The sequence below is a fragment of the Hyaena hyaena genome, unplaced genomic scaffold, assembly GCF_003009895.1.
Source record: "Hyaena hyaena isolate Hyena2069 unplaced genomic scaffold, ASM300989v1 scaffold_1546, whole genome shotgun sequence".
Classification (NCBI taxonomy): Eukaryota; Metazoa; Chordata; class Mammalia; order Carnivora; family Hyaenidae; genus Hyaena; species Hyaena hyaena.
Window position 1 is genome coordinate 201,604 of NW_024082153.1, and position 26,875 is coordinate 228,478.

General features: G+C 35.7%; 3 protein-coding genes across 3 annotated transcripts; all 3 read left to right on the forward strand.

Annotated features, from left to right (window-relative positions):
- Nucleotides 1-4,862: 4,862 nt before the first annotated feature.
- On the forward strand, nt 4,863-5,828 carry LOC120225832 (olfactory receptor 10AG1-like; the record flags this gene model as incomplete). Its single annotated transcript, XM_039224016.1, is given in 1 exon segment — nt 4,863-5,828. A coding segment is annotated over 1 exon segment (966 nt), but the record flags the coding sequence as incomplete, so codon positions are not given.
- A 12,307-nt stretch (nt 5,829-18,135) lies between these two features.
- Nucleotides 18,136-19,113, forward strand: LOC120225823 (olfactory receptor 10AG1-like). The gene is given in 1 exon segment (XM_039224007.1): nt 18,136-19,113. A coding segment is annotated over 1 exon segment (978 nt).
- A 5,606-nt stretch (nt 19,114-24,719) lies between these two features.
- LOC120225833 (olfactory receptor 10AG1-like) lies at nt 24,720-25,688 on the forward strand. Its single transcript, XM_039224017.1, has one exon. It carries the CDS (start codon nt 24,738-24,740, stop codon nt 25,686-25,688), a length of 951 nt encoding a protein of 316 aa, XP_039079948.1. The 5' UTR covers nt 24,720-24,737.
- Nucleotides 25,689-26,875: the final 1,187 nt, after the last annotated feature.

The window sequence follows — 26,875 nt, forward strand, 5'->3', positions numbered from 1 at the left end:
AAATTGTACTCTGGTAAGAGTGGAAGATGATTCTCTATTTTGTTAAACCACTGACATATCTAAGGCATTGTTTCAATTTAAATTATATTTAGGTTGGTGATGGTGATACTTAGTGAAATAAAGAAACACTCAATTCTCTGACTTAGGGACAAGATAAGGTTTAAATCAGTCTACTCCCGCAGGGAATGGTCATTCAATTTGTCGCAGCCTATAAGTAACAGTCATCTTATTTCACACATCATGAAGAAAGTTCCTATTTGTATAAAACATGAAGGAAGTCCCTCAGCAATACCAAATCAGTTACAATAATGAGTACTGAAGACCAATTTATATTAAGAATGCTATAGTGAAGACAAGCAGGCTTAAAATACAAAAATGAAATGCAGTTTTGGAAATACACTATTTTGACAAATAGAAAAGCACTATTTCAACAAATGGTCAAAGAACTCCAAAAAGAAAAACGCAAATGTAATTCCAAATACAAGTAGATATTGGGTTTGAAACTTTATGCCTGATAATTTTATTACCATACCTACCTCGCAGTAGTTGAAATAGGAAATGAGTTTGACAGGAAAGCTTCCTTTTTCTTTTTTTTCCCAAATAATTGTGTGGATAATACTTATTGTTTGAGGTGGTTCACATTTGGAATCAACTAGACATTTGCCCTGATGCCTGAGTGGACACCAGAACATGAACAAAACCGTCTAGATTTTTGTCAGCAGACAAGGCATGCTTCAATTTCCACAGAACTTAATCTGGGAACAAAGCTCTCCACTTCTGTAAAGGGATCTCCCCACCTAATATATTTAACAACCAAGCATACCATATTAATGTGATGAAATATACAACATTTTGTCTAAGGCTGTGGATGATCTAATCTGAGTGAATTATGGAAAAAGCAAACCCACACCAATTATGAAGGATCTGAAATGCAATAGATAGAAAGATTTTTTAAGTTTTTTTTTTCCTGAAAGTAATGCAAATCAATTAAGTAAAATTTCCCCACCAGGGGACTCCTCCTTACAAGAGAGCTTTGTGCCAAGAAGGGCCTAAAGAGAAGACAACGTTATCTACAGAGAAAGGTTTTTTTTTTTTTTTTTTTAACTGAACTGTAATGACTGCAAAACAGAAGCTGTCTCCTAGAAATCAAAATGATACACAAGAGATGAAGAGATGTCCCTCAGGATGAGCATGACTGCTTCTTATTTAAAAGCATCTAATGTTGGAAGTTAGCAAGAGTACTGGAGAATTACAGCCAATTACTGGCACAAAAGAAGAACTTAAAAAGTTTACACTTACCAAACACCTACAGTCACATAAATAGCTTCATGCAAATCCATAAAGGTAAGCTATAATTGTGCTACTAGACTCTTATTTAAGGATACTTATAAAATTGGGGCTCAGGATACAAATGACAAAAAAGAAAAGCATAAAATTCTGATACCTTTATCAAAAAATGAGTTTACTACTCTTGGAGAGGAAATATTTTTCTCTACCTTTCAAGATTCTTCTGGCAGGGCTAAGCATTAAATTAACACAAGACTGATTAAGAGAAGAAAATAGAGTTAATTCTGTGTGCACAGAGGCCCAATAAAAAATTTGAGACTCAAAAAGGCATGTAATGTTGCTTTTGTATGTTTTTGAATGTTTTGTTTTTATATATTTTGAAAGAGAAAGAGTGAGTGAGAGAGAATGAGAGAGCACACACAAGCATCAGAGGGGCAGAAACAGTGGGGAGAGACAGAATCTCAAGCAAGCTCCATGCTGAAAGAAGCTTACAACAAAAATATAAAATCATGACCTGAGCTGAAACCAAGAGCTGGTTGCTTAGCCAACGGAGCCACACAGGCACCCCATTTTTTTATACATTTTGGGCAAAGGAATTCCAAACAGAATTTAGGTTAGGGTAGCAAAACTTTAAAAAGGTACAAGGTTTGTTCAAACAGTTTTATTCCACCCTGAATTCTCTATTTTTGATGATAAGAACGTCTCTCTATCTTCTGGTACAAAGAGGGTAACTTTCACACTGGAAATTTATTTCCTGCTTCTGGAGACAAAACAGGGACTGTCAGAGTGTTCTTCTTGCACTGACTGATTTCTTCTTCTCCTTCTTGTTCTTCTTGTTCTTCTTCCTTCTTCTACTCCTTCCTCTCCTCCTCCTCCTCCTCCTCCTCCTCCTTCTTCTTCTTCTTCTTCTTCTTCTTCTTCTTCTTCTTCTTCTTCTTCTTCTTCTTCCTTAATATAATTTATTGTCAACTTGGCTAACATACAGTGTATACAGTATGCTCTTAGTTTTTTGGGGTAGATTCCCATGATCCATTTAAATGCAATACCCAATGCTCATCCCAACTAGTGCCCTCCTCAAAGCCCATCACCCATTTTCCTGTCTCTAACCCGCAACCACCAACACACTTCAGTTTGTTCTCTGTATCGAATAGTCCCATGTTTTGCCTCCCTCCCTCTCTGTTTGTAACCAGTTTTTCCCCTTCCCTTTCCCCACGTTTTTTTGTTGTTGTTGTTGCACATATGAGTGAAAACATATATCTTTCTCTAACTGACATTTCATTTAGCATAATACCCTCCAGTTTCATGCACATTACTGCAAATGGCAAGATTTCATTCTTTCTCATCACCAAATAGTATTCCATTGTATATATAAACCATATCTTCTTTTCCATTCATCAGTTGATGGACATTTAAGCTGTTTCCATCATTTGGCTATTGTTGAAATCATTGCTTAAACATTGGGATACATGTGTCTCTATGAATCAGCACTTCTGTATCCTTTGGATAAAATCCTAGTAGTGATATTTCTGGGTTGTAAGGTAGTTATACTTTTAATTTTTGAGGAACCTCCACACTGTTTTCCAGAAGGGCTGCACCAGTTTGCATTCCCACCAACAGTACAAGAAAGTTCCCATTTTTCCACATCCTTGCCAGCATCTGTTGTTTCCTCAGTTCATTTTAGCCACTCTGACTAGTGTGAAGTGGTATCTCAATGTGGATTTGATTGGTATTTCCCAGATGATGAGTGATATTGAACATATTTTCATGTGTCTGTTGACCATCTGGATGTCTTCTTTGGAAAAGTGTCTATTCATGTCTTCTGTCCATTTATTCACTGGATTATTTGTTTTTCAGGTGTTAAGTTTGGTAAATTCTTTATAGATTTTGGATACTAAGCCTTTATCTGATATGTCATTTGCAAATATCTTTTCACATTCTGTTAGTTGACTTCTACTTTTGTTGATCGTTTCCTTTGCAGTTTACAAGCATTGTATTTTGAAGAGGTCCCTATAGTTTATTTTTGCTTTTATTTCCCTTGCCTTTGGAGACATGTGTAAGAAGTTGCTACGGCTGAGGTCAAAGAGGTTGTTGCCTGTTTTCTCCTCTAGTGTTCTGATGATTTCCTGTCTCACATTTAGGTCTTTCATTCATTCTGAGTTTATTTTTGTGTGTGGTGTAAGAAAGTAATCCAGTTTCATTCTTCTGCATGTTGCTGTCCAGTTCTCCCAGCACCATCTGTTAAAGAGGCTGTCTTTTTTCCACTGGACACTCTTTCCTGCTTTGTCCAATATTAGTTGTCCATACATTTGTGGATCCATTTCTGGGTTCTCTATTCTACTCCACTGGTCTATGTTTCTGTATTTGTGCCAATACCATACTGTTTTGATGATTACAACTTTGGAGGAAAGGCTAAACTCTGGGATTTTGATGCCTCCTGCTTTGGCTTTTCCTTTTCAACATTACTTTGGCTATTTTGGGTTTTTTGTGGTTCCATACAAATGATTCTTTAGGAACTTTAATACAAAATAATCATTATACCATTGTGGTATGTTTTGAGGCAGCCTGCCCTGGACCCCTACACTACTTAACATAATCCATATAATTCATAATTTTCCTAAAAATAAAGTAAAATCAAATATATGTCAAATAACAATAATGATACTTATAATAAAAATGATTCACTTGAGGTCATTTTGAAAACTAGTTTGAATATAGACTTGATGAAGTAGGGAAACATACTTTTTTTGGAAAGTTGGAGACCAAACCTGTATAAAGTATACTAGAATTGTTAAACATTGTTGACTGACTGATATTAGATGAGAATATTAAGTAAAGTAAGGCAAATTATATCACAGTGCATTATGGAATCTTACATAGATAAAAAGGAATATATAGAAAATAGTGTGATGAATGGGTTATTTTTCTAGATTGAATTAAAGGTTGAGTGATATTTATCATGTATTGCATAAGATGTGTTAATAAGGAAAGTTACTGATGTGATAGGATTAATGATTTCAATATTTAGCAGGAGTGATGGGAGAAGTACATTAAGTCGAATAATAAAGTTACATGTATTTATTCTCTCAGGAACAAAGGGTTGGTTTAAGAAATTGATTCTCATTGGAAGATAAATGGGATGACTTAAAACTCTTCTTGAATAAGAATTAAATAACATTTTAAGGGAAAATATTTGATTAGAAAGAAGAGGGAATACATACACAATAAATGAACTCAGACAAAAACAATAGAAAAAGCCTGTATTGTAATTCATTCGTAATAAGGGTGCAATAACTACATATTACTCCTGCACAATATGCTATAAGTATCAATGCATACTTCTCATTACCTCTATGATTAGTATATGCAAGTTTAAAATATATTTGTATTTTCGTTCCTGAATTGATTTTAAGTGATTTTAAGTTCATTTTTGAGATTTCACATATCTTTTCCTAGAAAAAGAGCAAAGCAGTGGTAGAAATAACAAAAAAAAATAAATAAATATATTAATGCATCTGTTTCAGTTAACAGGAGAGAAAAATGTGGTTTAAAATTGTTAATGGATTAACCGTCTTTATTTTACTATGTCTGCAGATGGAGAATCAATTAAAACAGAAATTTCCAACATTACCACACTAGTGGAATTTGTTCTCTTGGGGTTTTCTGATATTCCTAATCTCCACTGGGTTCTTTTTGGGATATTTTTAGTCATCTACATAACTATCCTGATGTGCAATAGCATCATTATATCGATAACAAGAATTGACTCTGCTCTCCAGACCCCTATGTATTTTTTTCTTAGCAATTTGTCCTTCTTAGAAATCTGTTATGTAACAGTCACAATACCCAGAATGCTAATAGACCTATAGACCCAGAAAGGAAAAATTTCTTTCATTGCCTGTGAGGCACAAATGTGTTTTGTCCTTATGTTCGGAGGCTCAGAGTGTCTTCTGCTGACAGTGATGGCCTATGACCGCTATGTGGCCATTTGTAACCCTCTGCACTACCCTCTAATCATGAACCCCAGGAAGTGTGTCCAGCTGGTGACTATCTCCTGGGTCAGTGACATTCCATTTGTAATTGGGCAAACATGCCAGATTTTCTCTCTGCCCTTTTGTGGGTCTAACATAATCAATCATTTCTTCTGTGACATCCCCCCAATACTCAAGCTAGCTTGTGGGGACACATTTGTGAATGAAATAGAAGTCTATGTAGTTGCAGTGATAATTATCATGATACCATTTCTGTTGATTGTGGTCTCCTATGGCAAAATCATCTGCAGCATTCGGAAATTGTCTTCAGCCAAAGGGAGGGCTAAAGCCTTCTCCACCTGTTCTTCTCACCTAATAGTTGTAGTCTTATTCTATGGAACGGCTACCATCAATTATACACAACAGAAGTCAAAACAATCTGAAGGAGCTGGGAAATTGATCTCTCTTTTCTTCACCGTTTTGATCCCAACATTGAATCCCATTATCTACACTCTGAGGAACAAAGACATCATGGCTGCACTGAGAAAACTACTAACAAAGGTAATAATATGACTCAAATACCTGATATTGCAGAAAGAATTTACTTATATGTTTGTCATGTAGAGACAACAGAGAAAAATATCTTCTTGTTTCGTTACTCAACAATGTACACTAATATCATCATAGCAACCTCACATCATGTTAAGGAACCTTCCTTTCCTATGATTCAGTTAAGAGCTTCTGACAAATCAAAGCACGAATTATTTCAATTGCAACAAGCTAATTTATAAAAATAACCTAATTTATAATCTATAATCTAATACCTGTGTTTGTTTAATAATATTGAGCAAACATGTTTGCTCAAGAGTGTTTAGTACAGGTTTTTTCATAGTTCAAAAGGAAGCAGGAAGCAAAGGAAAGGTGCTCTCAGTTGGAACATATTAAGACACTGGAGTACATCAACGCTGTATAATACAGCACAGCCTCTCAAGACAATATTCTAGAGCTCCTTCACTGAAGACATTCCAAGCTTTCCTTACATGTGAGAAAGAAAATAAATGTATGTATAAAATGTAAGTATTTTTTAAAACAGACAAGGTTAGCTTTTCATCATCTCATACAACAAATTATATGTGCAAGTGGTAGTGAGCGTTATGCACATTAGCCCACTTAGTATCAAGGAGGATGTGGAATAGAAGAAAATATTGGCTTCCTGGCATTGGTAGGATTTCTAATGATTTCTGATTTTTTATTAGATTTTTATTTATAGTTTGGATTTATTACAAAGGGAATGCATCATTTAAGTTATAAGAAATAATAACTTTTTAGTCAGAAAACATAAAAGTTCATAGTAAAGAAAATTCTTGCATTACTCCCTTTCTTATTGTTGCCAAGTATCTTATAGTGCATTTAGCATCTAGCAGAGAAATTTAAATATCTGCCAAATCATCTTTTATTTTTGATATGTAAGCGATGCATCACTGAAACTAATAGTACACTGTATGTTAACTAACTGGGATTTAAATAGAACTTGAAACAAAAAGAAAAGGAAAAAAACAACAGATTTTTCTTATGAACTAAAGGGAATCAGGATGGGCCCCTGGGTGGCTCAATTGCTTGAATGTCTGACTTCAACTCAGGTCATGATCTCGGTGCTCCTGGGTTTGGGCTCTGTGCTCACAGCTCAGAGCCTGTAGCCTGCTTGGTAATTTGTGTCTCCCTCTCTCTCTACCCATCCCCCACTCAAGGTCTGTCTCTCTATTTCAAAATTAGATAAACATTAAAAAAATTAAAAATAAAGATAAAAGGATTCATGATATATAATATTTAGAGTATTTTCTTATAAAACTAACTAAGAGGACTTGGGGTGCCTGGGTGGCTCACTGGGTTATTTCTGATTCTAGATTTGGCTCAGGTCAGGATGTCAGGGCTTCTGAGTTAGAGCCCCATGTTGGTGTCCATGCTGACAGTGTGGAGCCTGCTTGTCTTTCTCTCTCCCCTTCCCCTGCTGTCTCTTTCTCTCAGAGTAAATAAATAAACTTTTTAAAAAGCAAATTAAAAAAAAAAAACTAAAAGGCCTTTAACAATAGGCACAAAATTGTGCACATTTAAGATTATAAAAGTGGACATAATTAAAATAAATGCCTGTCAGTGAATATGCACTGATGATAATCTTTAAAACCAAAAGGGAAGGAAAGAGAAAATGTCAATGAGTGTAGAATTAATAAAAGGATTCTCAGGATTTGACAAATCAGAGAGTTAACATAGACTAAAAACTATACAAATATTGACAAAAGGAATTTTTGGATTTTTATAAATTAAACTTAAAAAGAATGTACATGATTATCAGATTTATTTAAGTGGTAAATTTATAAATTGGACATATCTCTCTTTCAGTACCAAAAATACACATAAAGGTGATCTTACTTTCTGGAAATGATAATCTACAAATTAAAAAATAACAGAAGAAAAAAGCAAAAATTTAAATACTTAACAAGACACAGAAAATGTTGGAAATTAAATCTCTTATTAAATAAGGCTTACATGAAATAAATTAAGATAAATCCTTTCAAACTTAATTGTAGTAAAATAAATGTTAATTTTTTTTTTGAAATTTATCAGACTCCACAGAATCTTTACAAAATGAAACTAGAGTAAACAATGCATGTGTTCATTTTCTCTTAGGGTTAATAAGGTACCACCCAGGCACCCCAGAGAACTGAAAACGTAGAGTTAACACTTCGCTGTCTGATAATTTGGGTCACTGTATAATAGCTGTATGTTTTAATATGTCAGTTAAGCAACTGACTCGATCTTGGTTCAGGTCATATCTCATAGTTTGTGAGATCGAGTCCCACATCATGGTTTTTTGCTGGCTCATAGCTTGCTTGAAATTCATCTCTCTCCCTCTGCCCCTCTTCTGCTTGCTTGTTCACATGTGTGCTCCCTCTCTCTCTCAAAATTGACAAATACTAGTTGAAAAATCAACTAGTCAAGACTATTATATATGGAAAGCTTTTAAAGAATATTTGTTGGTGACTACAGAATATGGACACATTTGAACATGTAAAAGTTTATAATACAGAATAGTATAGAAAACATGGTCTTTAAATAAACTGTATTGATATAAATGGATATGTGGACAGAAGGAAGAGAGAAATTAACCTTTACTTCATGTCATTTATGAAAAAAATCTAGATCCTTTGTAAAACTGCATATGAAATGCAATGATGTTTTCAAGGTAATGTATTTTATCTTTAAAGGTTTTGTATATTATCTTCATGACCTTGGGTGAGAAAAATATTTTAATAAAATTAGCAGCCATAGTGGGAAACATTGCTTTTGAACTGTATTTTGAAGAACTCTTCATCCAAGGGTCCATTCAGAGAGAACTTTTTTCAATACAAAGGGTTCAAATACTTCATATAAGGAAGTATTAAAAATGAAAAAAACAAAACAAAACAAAGAAAAGAAATGTAAGGAGCTCTTTCACAAAAGATGATAACCAAATAACTGAGAGGTGGGGGAAGGAAAAACAAAAATGGCTCCTTAGTAACCAGAATAATGCAAATGAAAACCAAATGAGATCTAGAAAGTTTTTGAAAAATTCAGTCTTTTCCTCCATTCTTCCTACTGTGTTATTTCTTCCCTGGGAATATCCTTTATTCCTCACAGAGCATGCTTCACTTCTGACACTTCCAGTCTCCAGATAGGTAGAGGTTTTCCCGCACAACAAGCTATAGAGGGGAAGTTCCCATGACCCCCTCCAAGGGTGCAATTAAATTGCTAGAGTAGCTCAAAGAAGTATTTACTTTTTCCAGTTATTAAATAATATGATAAAGGATACAGATGAACAGCCAGATGAAGAGATGCATATATTGGGGCAAATTCCAGGAGATTCTGGAGTGGAGGAATTTCTGTTCCCATATACTGGGATATGTCACTTTCCTGGTACATGAATGAGTTCATCTACCTGGAATATTTCTGATCCCAAGCTTTGGAGATGTTTAGAGGCTTCATGTAGTCCTGCTGGGCCATTAACTCTAGTTCAGCCTCTCTCACTTCTCAACAAAATGGAGGTAAAGAGAGCTAAAAATGCTCAGCTTCTAATCATGCCTTGGTCTTTCTGGTGATCAGTCCTCATCCAGAAGCCATCTACAAGTACACCCTAAGTCTCCTCATTAGAACAAAAGACACAGCCACCACCCAGGAAATCTTAAGAGTTACAGGAGTACCATATCAGTAACCAAGATCAAAGACCAAAGAGTAGAACAAAAGATGTTCCAAGTGAGCTTATCACTTAAGTACAGGTTTTCCAGGAGGCCTGTGTCAGTAGTCAGAGGCAGAGATCGATGCGTACTTCTTATTAAGATAACAATATCACCATGACACTCCCATCAAAAAGACAAAAAAAAAAAAATGCCAACCATATCCCATGTGTAAAATATGTGAAGCAAAGGGAGCTGTCACCCAATGCTTAGATGTGAATTGGTACACTACTTTAACAGATAGCTAAAAAATGTGATCTAGAGAATTTTACACCTAGGTGTGTACCAGCAAAAATCCAGCCATATGTGTGCCAGGGGACATCTCCAAGAATTCTCACCCTTGGGACACCTAGGTGGTTCAGTCAGTTACACGTCTGACTTCAGGGCAGGTCATGATCTCATGGTTTGTGGGTTTGAACCCCCCATCAGCAGAGCCTGGAGCCTGCTTTGGATTCTGTGTCTCAATCTTCCTCTCTCCCCTCCCCCATCTTGTGCTCTCACTCTCACTCAAAAATAAATAAACTTAAAAAAAAGAATGCTCATCTTTGCACCATTCATAATAGCAAATTGCTATCAAATTATATTGAGAAATGATTGTGATTCTTAACCCAGCAGAAAACCAGAGGGTGATAAAAATGAATAAAACACAATTATATACAACACTGATGAAGCATATTGCATAAAAAGAGCCATAATCATATTCTACATAACGTTTTAGTTAAGGTTAAAAGGCAATATTTAGGAAGCCCATTATTTTTTAAATGTTTTATAGTTAATTAATTAATTAATTTTAAATATAAGTTATAATCAAGTTAGCTATTATACAGTGTTGCGACTATTAGTGCAAGGCAGTTCCCATTTATCCATATCTTCACCAGCATGTTGTTCCCTGAGTTGTTAATTTTAGCCACTCTGACTGGTGTGAGGTAGTATCTCAATCTGGTTTTGATTTGTATTTCCTGGATGATGAGTGAAGTCTGAATGTCTTCTTTGGAAAAGTGTCTATTCATGTCTTCTGCTCATTTCTTCACTGGATTATTTGTTTTTCAGGTGTTGAGTTTGGTAAGTTCTTAATAGAGTTGTTTGAATACTAACCCTGTATCCAATATGTCATTTGCAAATATCTTCTCCCATTCTGACAGTTGCCTTTTAGTTTTGCTGATTGTTTTTTTTTTCTGTGAAGAAGGTTTCTATCTTGATAAGGCCCAAATAGTTTGCCTTTGCTTTTATTTCCCTTGACTTCAGAGATGTGTTGAGAAAGAAATTGTTATGGCTAAGGTCAAAGAAGGTGTTGCATATTTTCCCCTCTAGTGTTTTGATGGTTTCCTGTCTCACATTTAGGTCTTTCATCCATTTTGAGTTATTTTTGTGTATGGTGTAAGAAAGTGATCCAGTTTCATTCTTCTTCATGTTGCTGTCCAGTTCTCCCAGCACCATCTGTTAAAGAGGCTGTCTTTTTTCCATTCTTTCCTGCCTTTTCAAAGATTATTTGGCCATACACTTGGGGGGGCAATTCTGGGTTCTCTTTTCTATTCTTTTGGTCTATGTGTCTGTTTTTGAGCCAATATCATACAGTCTTGATGATTACAGCTTTGTAGTAGAGGGTAAAATCTGGGATAATGATGTCTCCTGCTTTGGTTTTCTTTTTCAACATTACTTTGGCTATTTGTTGTCTTTTGTGGTTCCATAAAAATTGTAGGATTGTTTGTTCTAGCTCTGAGATGAATCCGGGTGCAATTTCCTTTGGGATTGCATTGAATGTGTAGATCGCTTTGGGTAGTATGGACATTTTAACAATATTTGTTCTTCCACTCCATGAGCATGGAAAGTTTTTCCATTTCTTTGTGTCTTCAACTTCTTTCATAGGTTTTCTATAAATTTCAACATACAGATCTTTTACATCTTTCATTATGTTGATTCCTAGGTATTTTATGGTTCTTGGTGCAATTGTAAATAGTATTGATTTATTGTTTTCTCTTTTTGTTGCTTCACAATTGGTGTATAGAAATGTAACCAATTTCTGTACATTGATTTTATATCCTATGACTTTGCGGAATTAATGTACCAGTTCTAACAGATTTTTGGTGGAGTCTTTTGGGTTTTCCATGTAGAGTATCATGTTTTCTGCAAAAAGTGAAAGTTTGACTTCTTTGACTCTTTGGATGCCTTTTGTTTCATTCTGTGGTCTGATTGCTAAGGCTAGGACTTCCATCCCTATGGTAAACAACAGTGGTGAGAGTGGACATCCTTCTTGTCTTACTGATCTCAGGGGGAAAGCTTTCAGTTTTTCCCTATTGAGGATGATATTAGCTGTGGGCCTTTCATATATGACTTTTATGATGGTAAGCTATGTTCCTTATATCCTGAGTTTCTTGAGGGTTTTTATTAATAAAGGAAGCTATATTTGGTCAAACGCTTTATCTGCATCTACTGATAGGATCATATGGTTCTTTTCCTGTCTTCAGGATGTATTGATTTGCAAATATTGAACCTAGACCTGCAGCTGGGAACTAAGAAATAGTCATGAGTAATTAAGAAATGCTGTAAATGAGATGCAAAATAAACTAGGTACAGTGACAGCAAGGACGGAGGAAGCAGAAGGGAGAATAAGTGAAATTGAAGATAAAAATGATGAAGCCACAAAAAAGAGAGATAAGAAAATACTAGCACATGAAGGGAGAATTAGAGAACTAAGTGATTCAATGAAATGTAATAATACTTGTATAATAGGAATTCCAGTAGAAGAGAGAGAGAGAAAGGGACAGAAGCTTTACTTGAAAAAATTATAGTTAAAAACTTCCCTAATCTGGGGAAGAAGCAGACATCCAAATCCAGGGGGCACAGAGAACCCCATTCAGAATAAATAAGAATAGGTCTTCCCCACAGTCTCATAGTAAAATTGGCAAAATACAAAGATAAAGAGAGAGTTCTGAAAGCAGCTAGGGAAACAAGAGCCTTAATATACAAGGGTAGACACACAAGGGTAGTAGCAGACCTGTCCACTGAAACTTGGAAAACCAGAAGGGAAATTTGGCAGGAAATATTTGATGGGCTGAATAGGAAAAACATGTAGCCAAGAATCCTTTATACAGCAAGGCTGCCATTCAAAACAGAAGGAGAGATAAAGGCTTTCCCGGACAAAAACTCAAAGAGTTCATGACCACCAAACTAGCCCTGCAGATCCTAAGGTGGTTCAGTGACTGGAATGCTTCAAAGACTAAAAATGTCTAGAGACATCACTGCAAACATGAAACCTACAGACAACACAGTGACACTAAATCCATATCTTTCAATAGTCACTCTGAATGTAAAAAGACTAAGTGTCCCAGTCCAAAGGCTGGGTATCAGAATGGATAAAATCCAAGATACAACCATATGCTGTCTGTAAGAGATTCATTTTAGATCTAAGAACACCTTCAGATTGAAAGTGAGTGGATGGAGAACCACCTATCATGCTACTTGAAGACAAAGAAAGGTAGAGTAAGCATATTTATATCAAACTATATTTTAAACTAAAAACGGTAACAAGAGATGAAAAAGGACATTATATCATAATTAAGGCATCTATCCATCAAGTAGAACTAACAAGTTTTTGTGTCCTACAGTTTAGAGTTTGAGTCATGAACTTTCATTACTCCAAAACATAAGACCTTTTACTTAGAATGCTCACCTCACATCACTCTCTGAAATATTTGAACCTGGGTTAGCATTGAGAGTTTTCTAGCAGTAATGTGCTTTTGACAAAAGTTAATCCGTTTTCCTCTATGGCTGCCCAGTTGTCCCAAGAACATTTATTTTATATGTCCATATTTGGCCAATTTGGTAGACTGTCTTAATGAAGAACAAATTATCACTTGCATTTGAGTATTTTTTTATCAAGATTCTACTCAAAGCCATGGGATCTCTCTACCCACGCCTAGTACTCCACCTTGCTGGTGATGAGGCTTTGAAGTCCTCAGCAGATGCTTCTTGGATGTGCATCCTCAGGAACTCCAGGCTGGTTCACCTCTCACTCCTTTGCCGAGCTCTGTCACATCTGGCTCCCCTGTACATTCTCTTCCATGACCTTGGGCACCTGCTTATCTTCCCTAATCACTCCTTGCTATCACATTGCTATAGGAGTTTCCTATCTCAGAAATATTTTGTCTTCCTAATCATAAACCCCTAGAAATCACTATTTACTAAACGACAGAAAGCAATATCCTCTTTTTGACATAAGAATTGATCCCAAGCCAAGATTCTGAAAAATAGAAAATTGTCTTTCCCAGAATTGAAGCTTAGAATTCACAGACCATTTGCTCAGAGCCTTTCCCATTATCTTAGCTGGACTTATTTCAGATTTGCATTTTATTCCAAGTAAGTCTCGGAAATATTCACACTTTGAAAATGTAACATGAAATTGGGAAAAAAACAGTAAGGGATATTCCTCAAAAGAAGGGAAAAAATTCTCCCCAATTTTTTTTTAACCATGTGTAATGCATTAAACAACTAAATCTCACATTGGAAGGCGGCCATGAAGAAGCCAATATTATTGTAGTTTTGTATATGACACTTGTCGTCAGAACACTTAATACAATGATTACATAGGCCAGCCTCTAAGTAGTGATCAAGGAACCTATTCTACAGGAGAACAAAAGAAAAATAAGTTCAAGATCTCAATCTAATAGGAACAGAAGCTCCATTCAAAGCTTTCATAGTGAATCAAGTAAGAATTGGGTGTGTTTCAATTTTGGATGGTCTCAGATAGTAATGCTCAGCACCCTGTTCATGTCTAAGTAATATGATGTGCTTTACACTCTATTCCACGGAGGGGTTGAAAAGAACGTATTCTGGGGAGACTAAGAGCTTTGTGGAAAAAATAAATATAACAAATCAGAGAGTGATAAAGTGATGCTTCTAATTAGAAATGTCAATTAGCCAGGTAGAAGAGATCCCTGGGGTAAAATTAACTACTTTTATTTAAAAAGCAGTTTGTATTTAGAAATCACAGAATATTATAAAGGTGACTTGAGTATATTTGATGAAACAAGTGATTTTCGACTACAGCAATTGAGTTGAATCATTACCTCTATAGTGAAAAAAATCAGCAACATCCCAAATAAAAATGGTAAATATAAATGAATTTATACTGATATTAGGCTTTAGAATCTATTTTTAAATGTAAAATTAGTATTTAACAAAGTAGCAAATATGTCATTTCATTAGAGTGATTATATTTCTGATTCTATTAAATAAAATTTATAATGAAGTAATGATAAATAATGGTATTAAGTCACTTTGAAATACTAAAAACTGTAATAATTGAAGTATTTTTTCTAGGTATAGACAATATTATAGGAAACTTCATTTGAGCAAACAACTGTAAGAAATAATTGTCATACTTATGTATTCAACCTGATATTGTAATAAGAGATGTAAAACAAAACAATCCATGAAACAATGTTATAACCACTGGGGAATCCAAAGAACATTTATTTTAAGGAAATGACAGTTAAGGATTTGTAAAATAATGAAAAAGAGTTTTAAATTCAATATTGTTTTTAAATTAATTTAAAGTTTAAGTTGCCAATTTATATCAAATACAAATATGAAATATAGCGGAGGCTTGGTTGGTTTCCAAGATGTAACTCAATTGGAATGTTGTTATACATTTCCTAAATTATTGGAGTTTTTCAAAGAGTAGAGGCTTGGATTTAAATAAAACCATATAATAACATTAAGTTATATTTCCCTTTACCAAAAAGAACATAAACATTTACAAGAAAGGAGTATATAATTTTATGAGATTACCCAAAGCAAATCTCTGCTCTTTCCACCTTGTTCCACTCTTAAGAAATACATACACAAGGGCAACTGGGTGGCTCAGTCAGTTAAGCATCTGACTTTAGCCCAGGTCATGATCTCATGGTCTGTAAGTTCAAGCCCCATGTTGGGCTTTGTGCTGACAGCTCTGAGCCGGGAGCCTGCTTTGAATTTTGTGTGTGTGTCTCTCTCTGCCCCTCCCCTTCGCTGTGTTCTGTCTCTGTCTCAAAAATAAATAAGTGTTTAAAAAATATTTTTAAAAAAGAAATACATACACAAATCTTACTATTTCATGTTATGCATCGATGATATCATCACCAAAATGTTGGGTTTGAATAATTAGAAATTTTATTTTACTTAGCACAAGATGTAATTTTACTCCAATAATAAGCATGAAACGTTTACATTAAATATATGCCATTTGTAAAAGTGATACATGAAGTCTGGAATATTTTCTTTTGTATATTAATCTGTTTCTCCCCTTTAAGAATAATGACTTTATTTAAAACATATCTGCTGCTTTTCTTAAATTCAGAATCAAATACTCAGCACCATCATAGGTATAAAAGCATTTTGTAAGATCTATATTGATCCTAACTGGGAAAACAGTCACAGTCCTGACTTCCCAAATCAAGAGTATTAATGAAAGAAAATGCATTTGAAAGATATTTGGCCAAATTGCAATGCTTTTGGCTGAATGTTGATATGCACTCATAGCATTAGCTTCATTGAGCAGAGACAATAATGTAAACATAAATATTGGCAGAGAATTCAAGAATTCACACCTTGATATTTTTATTACATTCTGTTCATTGCTTTAAGGTCTCATTCCATTTCCACATTAATCATGTGATACACAGAGAAAGTAAATTAGATAATTTATTTCATGCTGATTAGAACAGAAAGTACAATTTAGAAGAATAAATTTTAGGGTTTTTAATTTTTTTTAATGTTTATTCATTTTTGAGAGACAGAGACAGAGCATGAATGGTGGATGTGCAGAGAGAGAGGGAGACACAGAATCTGAAGCAGGGTTCTAGATGGGGCTTGAATTTACCAACCATGGTGAGATTATGACCTGAGCCTATGTTGGACCCTTAAATGAATGAACCATAGAAGAAATCATTTTAGTTTTTAATAACAGTAATAACTGCTGCCTTTAGAGAGACTTTTGAGGCTTCAAGTTGTTTTACATATGTGAAATCAATTAATTAATATAAATATCCTGAGTGTTGGGGCAGTATTTAGCCAATCGTGGAGTTGGATGAACCACAGGGCAAGGGGATAAAGCATCTCTAATGAGGTCACATGGCTTGCAGGTGTTGGAGCCATAATTTAAATCCAGTCCATCTTGACTGGACTGTATTTTTTTATCCATGATACTATATTATGCTATGTTTGGTGGACAACGTCTAACCTCGCCAGTATGGAGAAGCTAAGGGCATCTTGAGCCAAGAGTTTCCAGAGAGCAATATCTAAGGATTCACTTCCTGGATTATGCAACACAGAACCAGCCCTGAGAATGAGTGAATGCCTCTTAAATTTTGTACCTAAGACGTCTCACTCACCTTACCTTAGTAGTCCTGACCCTGATGAAAGGAAAGAATGAAAAAAATAACAGTGATCACCAACAAGTAACTCAATAATTCTAATAAAGGCAATTTCTCTAAACAATATGATACAATCCTGGGGACTAAAGACTTAAGAATATAATATATTCTTAGCATATTCATGAATATAGTTATAAAACCATAACTAATAAATAATCAGAATAAAATTGTTACATAACTTTGCCAATATTATCTCTTTTAATTATCACAAATAAGGAAGCAAGTCTTAAAAATCTAAACAGTTGCTTAACGTCACACAGATAATAAATCAGTTAGGATTCAAACATAAGTCCAATTAGAAAATAGGCAATGACTTGTAATCACAAAACCTATGTGCACAAGATCAAATTATCTATTACTGGTAAGTCTCAGTGTTCTTGGCTGCAGAAGTGAGTTTAGAAACTGTTGCTTGAAGTGGTTTGTGTGGAACAACAGACAGTGGAGATGCAAGCAGCACACTGAATCACATCACTTCTCCCCCTGCCCACTCACATACCCACAGGTAATGAATCCACTTCATGCTATTCCTGTTTGCCCAGGGTTTGCCGTTTGATTATTTCTATCTCTATCTACACTCCCAGGCAACTTTTCCTGAATAAAACCCTCTGCTCTTTCTACCTTGTTCCACTCTTAATGTTCCCCACTTAGTATCCTACTAAAAGGTTTCTGTTGTATTCCCCTATGCGTGAAAATACTCTTTTTTTGTAAATTGCCCAATGACTTGAATTGTATAATAAGAAAATGTATGATCAGAATCAACAAGTGTTGTAGGGTAATGAGAGTGTTCAATCAGGCAGTTGAAAATGTATGAGGAAGACAAAATCTGATATAGTACCAGTGAATTGTGGTGGAGAAAAATCATAGTTCAGAACAATAGGATTGTCAAGGAATGGAAGGAAAAGTGGGATGAAATGGCAAAGCTGGAGATCTGTCTTCAGTGATTGCCAGTTTTTCCAGTGTCTGTGCTGAGCAGGGCATAGTTTGGTTTCCCCTGGGCTGTATTCAGAAAGTATATGGGATAATCTTCAAGGAAATTGAAGGTGGTTTATAATTCATTGGATCTAAACTGAGAAAGTGAGAAATACACAAATAGTAACATTATTAAATTAGAAACAATTACAATGGGTAAGAAAACCAATATAGATACCCTAATGCAATTTAGAGAATAGGTATTGATCTGTTAAGGTAAACTAAAAGTACATGCTAAATTTACACCTTTCACAGATGAAACACAAAGAAAAAACAGCAGAAGGAAATCTAACTGAATTGATAGAATTTGTTCTCTTGGACTTCGCTGATGTTCCGCATCTCCAGTGGCTTCTATTTGGATTGTTCTCGATCATCTATATCATTATCGTGATGAGCAATGGCATCATATTTCTAATAACAAAATTGGATCCTGCTCTCCAGACCCCTATGTACTATTTCCTTGGCAATTTTTCCTTTTAAGAAATCTGCTATGTATCAGTTACTCTTCCCAGAATGCTTACGAACCTGTGTACCCAGAGAAGAACAATTTCATTAGTTGCCTGTGCTACACAGATGTGCTGTATTCTTGTGTTGGGAGCCACAGAGTGTTTCCTGCTAGCAGTGATGGCCTATGACAGCTACATGGCCATCTGTAACCCTCTGCACTACCTTCTAGTCATGAACCACAAGATTTGTGTCCAGCTGGTGGCTGGCTCTTGGATCAGTGGAATTCCAGTCCAGATAGGGCAAACATTCCAGATTTTCTCTCTGTCCTTTTGTGGCTCTAATTTAATTGACCACTTCTTCTGTGACATCCCCCCAATCCTCAAGCTTGCTTGTGGGGACACATTTGTGAGTGAAATGTTGGTCTACACAGTTGCTGTGTTGATTGTCACCGTTCCCTTTCTGTTGATACTTATCTCCTATAGCAAAATCATCTCCATGGTCTTTCAACTGCCTTCAGCCACAAGTCGGGCCAAAGCCTTCTCCACCTGTTCATCTCATCTTATCATTGTGGTGTTGTTCTTTGGATCTGCCATTATCACCTACTTAAGACCCAAAAACAGTCACTCCCCAGGAATTGACAAAGTGCTTTCTCTTTTCTACACAATTGTGACTCCCATGTTTAATCCCCTGATATACAGTCTGAGGAACAAGGATGTCATCATGGCATTGAGAAGATTGCTCGTAAATAATGCATTTCATTAAAAATGTTATACTTTCAGGAATTAATTTCTTGTATATTGGTACTGAAATTTCAACACATGTTTATACCAAACTCTAATATCTGTCTATACAATTGTACTTTTTTCCAAATTAAAAAGAACTTGTACAGTGCATCAAGTCATACACTTATGTAAGTGTTATCAAATAAAATCATTCTATTGGTTATTTTTTTGTTTTATTGTGTTTTATTGTCCTCTCTCAATAAAAACTTTTGACAGACTGATATCACACACTTAATGGTAATAATGACACTGTTATATCACTTATTGGAACCCGTGTCATTAATTTCTATGGAATTGTAATAGTCATTTTAAGACCCAAGTTGACAATGAACATTAAATAGATAAATATACACATAACTAGCAATGACTCTACAAGAAATAACTTCTTAAAGAGAAAAGCACCTTTTAAATGTATTTATTTATTTTGAGAGAGAGAGAGAGAGTCAGTAACTTAACAAACTGAGCCATCTAAATACCTCTAAATACAATATTTTAAAAGAATTAATGAGCAAATAATTGATGGAAAATGTGATTCTGAAAAAAATTGTCAAATTTCTTACTATTATTATTTTTATTATTTATTACTGTATTTCCCCCTGGGCTTTGATATTCCTATCATCGAAGCTGAATAATAAAACATAGCATTACTTATCTCATTATCAGTAACAAGAAAATATACCATTTTTCAGCAGACCTAATTCCTGATAGGATATTCTGATGTATAATATTTAGTGAAAGAATGAACATTTTTAAATCACCACTTCACATCAAAAGCAGATGTTTCTCTAGGACTCATTGTTAGAGACTTTGTCATTTTATTCATTTTAAAAAACTTTTTTACAGTTTACGTATTTTTTGAGAGACAGAGACAGAGCATGAGCAGGGGATGGTCAGAGAGACAGGAAGACACAGAATCCAAAGTAGGCTCCAGGCTCTGAGCTGTCAGCACGGTGCCTGATGTGGGTCCAAACCCATAAACTGCAATATCATGACCTGAGCTGAAGCCAGTGGCTTAACTGAGCCACCCAGGATCCCCTACTTATTTTTTTTTAAGTTTCTTTATTTTGAGGGACAGAGAAAGACAAAGTGAGCAGGGAGAGAGGCAGAGGGACTGGGGAGAGAATCCCAAGCAGGCACAATGCTGTCAGCATACAGCCCTACCTGAGGCTCAAACTCAGGACCTGGGAGATCATGAGAAAGAGTGGCATCGCCAGATATATTTCTGGTTATTGTACCAAATTCCTTGAGTGGCAGGCAGAAAGGTTTAGTTCAATTAGAAAGTGACATGGGAAAGGAGCTGATCCCAAGGGTAAAGAATGATTCCTTCTTAAAGAGCACTAGATGTGACAGTAGAACATATTTTAGAAAGTGGCTGACTTCAGTTTCAAATAAAAGTAAATTATCTGACAAAAATACAGTTCTCATTCTGTCTCATTTTCAATCAATAAAGGTAAGCATTATATTTATCCTCAATCCAAACAGGTAAGCATGAAATTTTGTCTTATTAACAATTGTATTTTGGGGGCATCAGCAAAGAATACTTATTTAAGAAAATTTAAAAAGGAATCTTTTTTTGTTATTGTTACTGTGGTTTAGTTTGAAAATAATTTTTCAGATAGTCTGCTTTCATGACTCTCATTATTGTAATGTAAAAGAAAATACAAAGTACTCTGTAACATAATGGCAAAGTATACCAAAGATTATTGACATTTGCATTATCATCAACATACTTATCACCGTTATCATCTTAGATGACAACATTTAAAACAGTTATGTTACAGCATGCATTTAAGTAGTTTGAATGTATTAAATCTGAAAATCATATCTCTTGAAAATTTAATTATACATAACTAAGGAACAAAATAGTGAATGGACATTGTCGCAATGAGTTTGCATCCTAATAATCCAATTCTTTGCTTGTTAAGAGTCAGGTTACATGACAAATGAATCTGAAGATACTAAAGAGATATCTGCATGTTTTCATTTTTATCTTTAGAGATTTCTAAAGGAAAAAGCCTTCTGAATTGCATTCATCAAATTCTGATTTTTTCTTTCTTCTTTTTTAATGTTTTATTTATTTCTAGGAGAGGGGGAGAGAGACAGCGTGAGCAGGGGAGGGTCAGAGAGAGAGGGAGTCACAGACTGAAACAGGCTCCAGGCTCTGAACTGGCAGTCAGCACAAAGCTCCACGCAGGGCTCGACCCCACGAACCGCGAGATCATGACCTAAGCGAAAGTCCGACGCTTAACCGACTAAGCCACCCAGGCGCCCCTGATTTTTTCTTTCTTACCTCCAATTTGATTTTATAAACTTGTTCTGAATATAAGCATTACATACATTGAAATGATAGTTGTAATTGCTGTCACAATCTCTATATCAAAAAAAAAAAGAAGAAGAATGATTACGTCAGTGGGAAGCCCAGAGAACCAAACAGGAAATAGATGACTAAAAACAAAGTTGACTACATTTACCTGCATTAATACTCTGTGTGTGTGTGTGTGTGTGTGTGTGTGTGAGTGTGTGTGTTTTCTGAGCTGTATACACAGAGCAGCTAAAGGTTTACAGACGTCAGAAAATCTGCAGCCATGCTGGAAAATTGGAGGTAGGTGTTTTGGTGAGGTTATGTTTAGAGGTTTATTTTATTTATTTTGACAGAAAAACAGATAGAAAGAGGACAGAGAGACAGAGTGTGAGCCAGAAGGTACCCAGAGACAAAAAGGGATATTCCCAAGCAGGTTGCAGGCTCCAGGCTCAGCACAGAGCCCCATGTGGGGCTCAGTATCTCAACCATGAGATCATGACCTGAGCTGAAATCAAGAGTCAAATGCTTAACCAAGTAAGTCGCCCAGGTGCCTCGGTAAGATTATGTTTAAAGAGAAATACATGGGGATTCCTGGGTGGCTCAGTCGGTTAAGCTTCTGACTTCGGCTCTGGTCATGATATCACAGTTTGTGGGTTCGAGCCCTGCATCAGGCTCTTTGCTGACAGCTCAGAGTCTGGAGCCCATTTCAGATTCTGTGTCTCCCTCTGTCTCTGACCCACCCTTGCTTATGCTCTCTCTCTCTCTCTCTCAGAAATAAATAAAACATAAAAAAGAGAAACACATGAATTGGTTAATATTTGTATAATTATTTATTTTTAATCATTATAAAATATTATTAAATTCTTTTTTACTTTATAATGGTTTTACACTAAGAATTCCATTAAATGCCTATAAAATTATTGTTCCATTTTACAAAAAAAAAAAAAAATTGAGGCCAAGAAGGAAAGCTTCAGTAGGTATCATCATGTTTTTGTAGCTGCTTCTCCTTGTTCCTTGATGGCATCTTAGATGCAGTTTGCTTTCAAATGTCCTACCCGACCCAAACAGTAAAGAATAATGTAGAGAAACCATTGAGAGAAAAGTTTACATGAAGAGCAGACCCAGTAAAGAGAATGAAGAGAATGGCGGTTTCGAAGAGCAATGGTTAGCTCATCAATGTGGATGCGTGATGCATGCTAATCTAGAAAGATGCAGTGATTCATCCAACAAACAATTTGGACAACTGTCCAAATGCTGGATTTTATGTTGAATGAAACAGGCTAATAAAATATGGCTTAGGGTTAAAGGAGTGTAAGATGGTGTAGTGGAAAAAAAAAAAAAAAAACCCAAAACCTGGCTGTGTAATCTTGTATGTCATCTAGCAGCTACTAATTTCTGACCATCTTACAGACTCAATTATAACATTTGTACATTCCCTGGAATCAAATTTACATCGGAAGAATTGTAAAATAACAAGGCAAGGCTTACATACCTTTATTACTTTAACATGTAGTTTAGAATATTGCAGATTGTAAAAGAAATTATCATTTAATCTTCCTTTTTTCAGCCACACAAAATGCTCAGAATGCTCAGGTTTCACATGGACTGTGGTTCCTGCCCCAATTGTGTCTACATTTTTATAACAGAAATTTTGACTATTGTCCATATTTAATACCGTTAAAATTTGGTTATAGGTCTATATTTTCTTTGCATTGAGTTAGTCTCTATCGGCTTTCAAATTAGTTAACTCATTATACGAAAGTTATCTAGGAAATACAGAAAACAATGAAGCAATTTGTTATTTCTACAAGATTGAATGAAAAGACTATAATTCACACACACACACACACACACACACACACAGACACACACACACACACACACACACCACAGAAAACATGCTTGATCTATATATCCCAGGAGGGAGAGAGGCAAGGGAAGTCTACATTTTGGGTAGGAACTCATGCTCACACCAGAGAGACTATTCCAAAGAAACAACCAATTTGACTCCATTGTATTTTATTCAAGAGGTTAGTAATCGCATTTTTCAGAAGAAACATATTATGCATTACATAGAACAATGTATAGAATATCAAAAGAAGCTTATAATCTAGTTATACAAATGAGAAAAGCACATAATGAAGATGAGCAATTCAGCCTGACACACTCATGTGCATGAACACAGACACATACGTGTGCACTGAAAAGAAAGGGTGGATTAAATGGAGTCAGCAGATTAATGGCAATTGTTGAGGATATGGGTAATTTAGGACGATCTCAGAGATGAATTTGCTTGATATGTCTTTGATGTGCAAATGTGTGAGGGGTATACACTGTAACTGGGATTGCTTTACTGAACAAAAATTCTAGATGCACCTGCCTCTTACCTCTGAGTACTTCTGGACACATAGACCATCTTAGACCTCCTTTTCTCCTCACTGCAAAATCTGAAAAAAAATTACTGCTGATTTCATGGATCTTACACTGAATACACATTTTTAAAGATGAAATAACACCCCATAGTATTTATTGGTCAGCTCATCAGTTTTTCTTGGCGTAAATGGCCTAAATATGCAGAATGTCAAAGCTAAGCCACAAAAACCCATTACTTTAAAAAATGAACTATATTCACTCATAAAACTTATTTAGGTAGACAACAAGATATTGACCTGTGCAATGAAGTTAATTTTGAATTGATAATAATAGAAAACAGAATTGACAGAAAAGCACAAGTGAAAGGATGGAATTGTCACAATTAACTATGAATTCAGATTTTGCAATTTTGAATGTTCACATGGAGAGCAAAATAACAATCACATATCTTATCTTCGGAAACAAAGAAAAATTGATATATCAGAGCAGAAAAAAAAGAAAAAGACTAACAGGGAGACACTTGGGTGGCTCCGTTGGTTGGGGGTCCAACATCGGCTCAGGTCACGATCTCGCAGTCAATGAGTTTGAGCTCTGAGTTAGGCTCTGTGCTTACAGCTCAGAGCCCAGAGCCCGCTTCAGATTCCGTGTCTCCGTCTCTCTCTGCCTCTCCCCAACTCGCATTCTGTCTCTCAAAAATAACAGAAAAACATTAAAATAGTTTTAAAAAGATTAAAGGGAATTTTTTCTTACATATGCATTTAATAATAATAAAAATACACCTCATCACACTTTTAGAGCACTAACTTTGAAAGATTTGTTTTAGAAGGAACTGGGAAACTTGGGAATTATGCGATCCTTTATGTATAAGAAGAAACCAAGAGCCAAAGGAATTGGAGTGACCTGTACTTCTGATTAAATCATTCCCACAGATGAAATGTGAAGAGGTGAAAGCAGATGACAATACTTCCACCAGAAAGCAATTTGTGCTCTTGGGATTTTCTGACTTTCCAAATATCCAACGGTTACTATTTGGAGTGTTCTCCATCATTTATGTCATTATCTTAACTGGAAATAGCCTCATAATAATAATAACCAGACTTGACAAGGCACTACAGAAACCCATGTATTTTTTCCTGGCGAATCTTTCCTCTTTGGAAATCTGTTATGTGTCTGTCACTGTGCCTAGGATTCTGCTGAACCTTTGGACCCAGGATAGAAGCATTTCTAGGCTGGGCTGTGCCTACCAGATGTGCTTCTTCCTTATGCTGGGAGCCACTGAATGTTTCCTCCTGACAGTGATGGCCTATGACCGATATGTGGCCATTTGTAACCCTCTGCACTACCCTCTAGTCATGGACCAGAAGATATGTATCCAACTGGCCGTTGCCTCCTGGATTGGTGGAGTCCCAGTCCAGATAGGACAAACATGCCAAGTTTTCTCTCTGTGTTTCTGTAATTCTAACCAAATTAACCACTTCTTCTGTGACATACCCCCCATCCTCAAGCTAGCCTGTGGGGACCTCTTTCTACATGAGATGTCAGTCTACGTAGTAGCTATATTGTTTGCCACATTTCCTTTTATGTTGATACTTGTTTCTTACAGCAAAATTATTTCCACCATCCTGAGGTTGCCAACAGCCAGGGGAAGGGCCAAAGCTTTCTCCACTTGTTCTTCCCACCTGTTGGTTGTGTTTTTATTCTTCGGATCAGCATCCATTACCTACTTAAGGCCCAAATCCAATCATTCTCCAGGAACTGACAAACTGCTCTCTCTTTTTTACACCATAGTGACTCCAATGTTTAATCCCCTGATATACAGTCTTAGGAACAAGGATGTGATTGCAGCACTGAAAAAACTATTACCTAAAAAAATGGTGTGATGAGTTAAATTGTCCATGTTTTAGCTGCTTGCCCCACATGTATCAGGGAAACATTTCCAATCTCTACATTCGTTTTAAGGAATTAACCTCCTCCAGCTTATGATATACTTCTAGATACAATAAATTGTATCCAGCTTACCATTTATTGTACTTGGATACATACCAGACAAGTTAACTGTCTTCAGTGCTTCAAGCCTTAAGATGAATCCCACCTCATGAATAAAATAGTAATGTGCACCACAGATTTCATATGAAATTAGAATATAAATAAAACTCATATAAAATAGAACTCAATCTGTCATGATTTTTGGCTTCGTTACACTAAAAAACTATATGAGAGTATTTACCTAAATAATTTCTTAAATCTACACACTTGTATTTGTTAACATTCTTTGGTTCTAGAGACGTGTTTGGGTGACTCAGTTGGTTATAAGTGTCCAACTCTTTATTTTGGTTCAGGTCATAATCTCCCAGTCATGAGATCAAGCCCCAAGTCAGGCTCTATGCTGAGCATGGAGCCTGCTTAAGAATCTCTCTCTCCCTCTTCCCCTCATCCTTCTGCATGCTCTCTTTCTATCTCTCTCTCTCAAAAAAAGTAAAAGTAAAACAACAATAATGAAAAACTTTCTTTGATTCTATTCCAGAGACTGGAAATAGCACAGAAGTAATAAATGTTTCGTGAATGAGTGATCTAATAAATGAATTAATATTGTTGTGATATACCTCAGACTTTTGGCAAAATCAAGAGATTTCAGAACATCAGTGAACATTGAAACCATATTCATGTAACCTAGTACACAGCAATGTGGAATCATTCCAATCATAATACCAAATGCAAATCTTACTTTCATTTAGCTTTCTTCCTAATAACTTCCAGCCAGAGAACATCATATAATAGGATGCTCCTACCTGTATCAACCAGTTTATTTTGCACATATTTCTTAATGTTTATGTATTTTTCAGAGAGACAGAGTGTAAGTGCGAGGAGGGGCAGAGAGAGAGGGAGACAGACTCTGAGGTAGGTTCCAGGTTCAGCGCTGTCAGCACAGAACCCAACGCAGGGATGGAACTCACAAACTGCAAGATCATGACCTGAGCTAAAGCCGGATGCTTTAACCAACTGACCACCCAGGCGTCCCTGCACATATTTCTTAACAAAACTTAACAATTTTGGCCTCAAAGTCATT

What these genes read in the sequence shown, in the direction of transcription:
- LOC120225833 (XM_039224017.1), top strand. Translation starts at nt 24,738, where the DNA reads ATGAAATGTGAAGAGGTGAAAGCAGATGACAATACTTCCACCAGAAAG.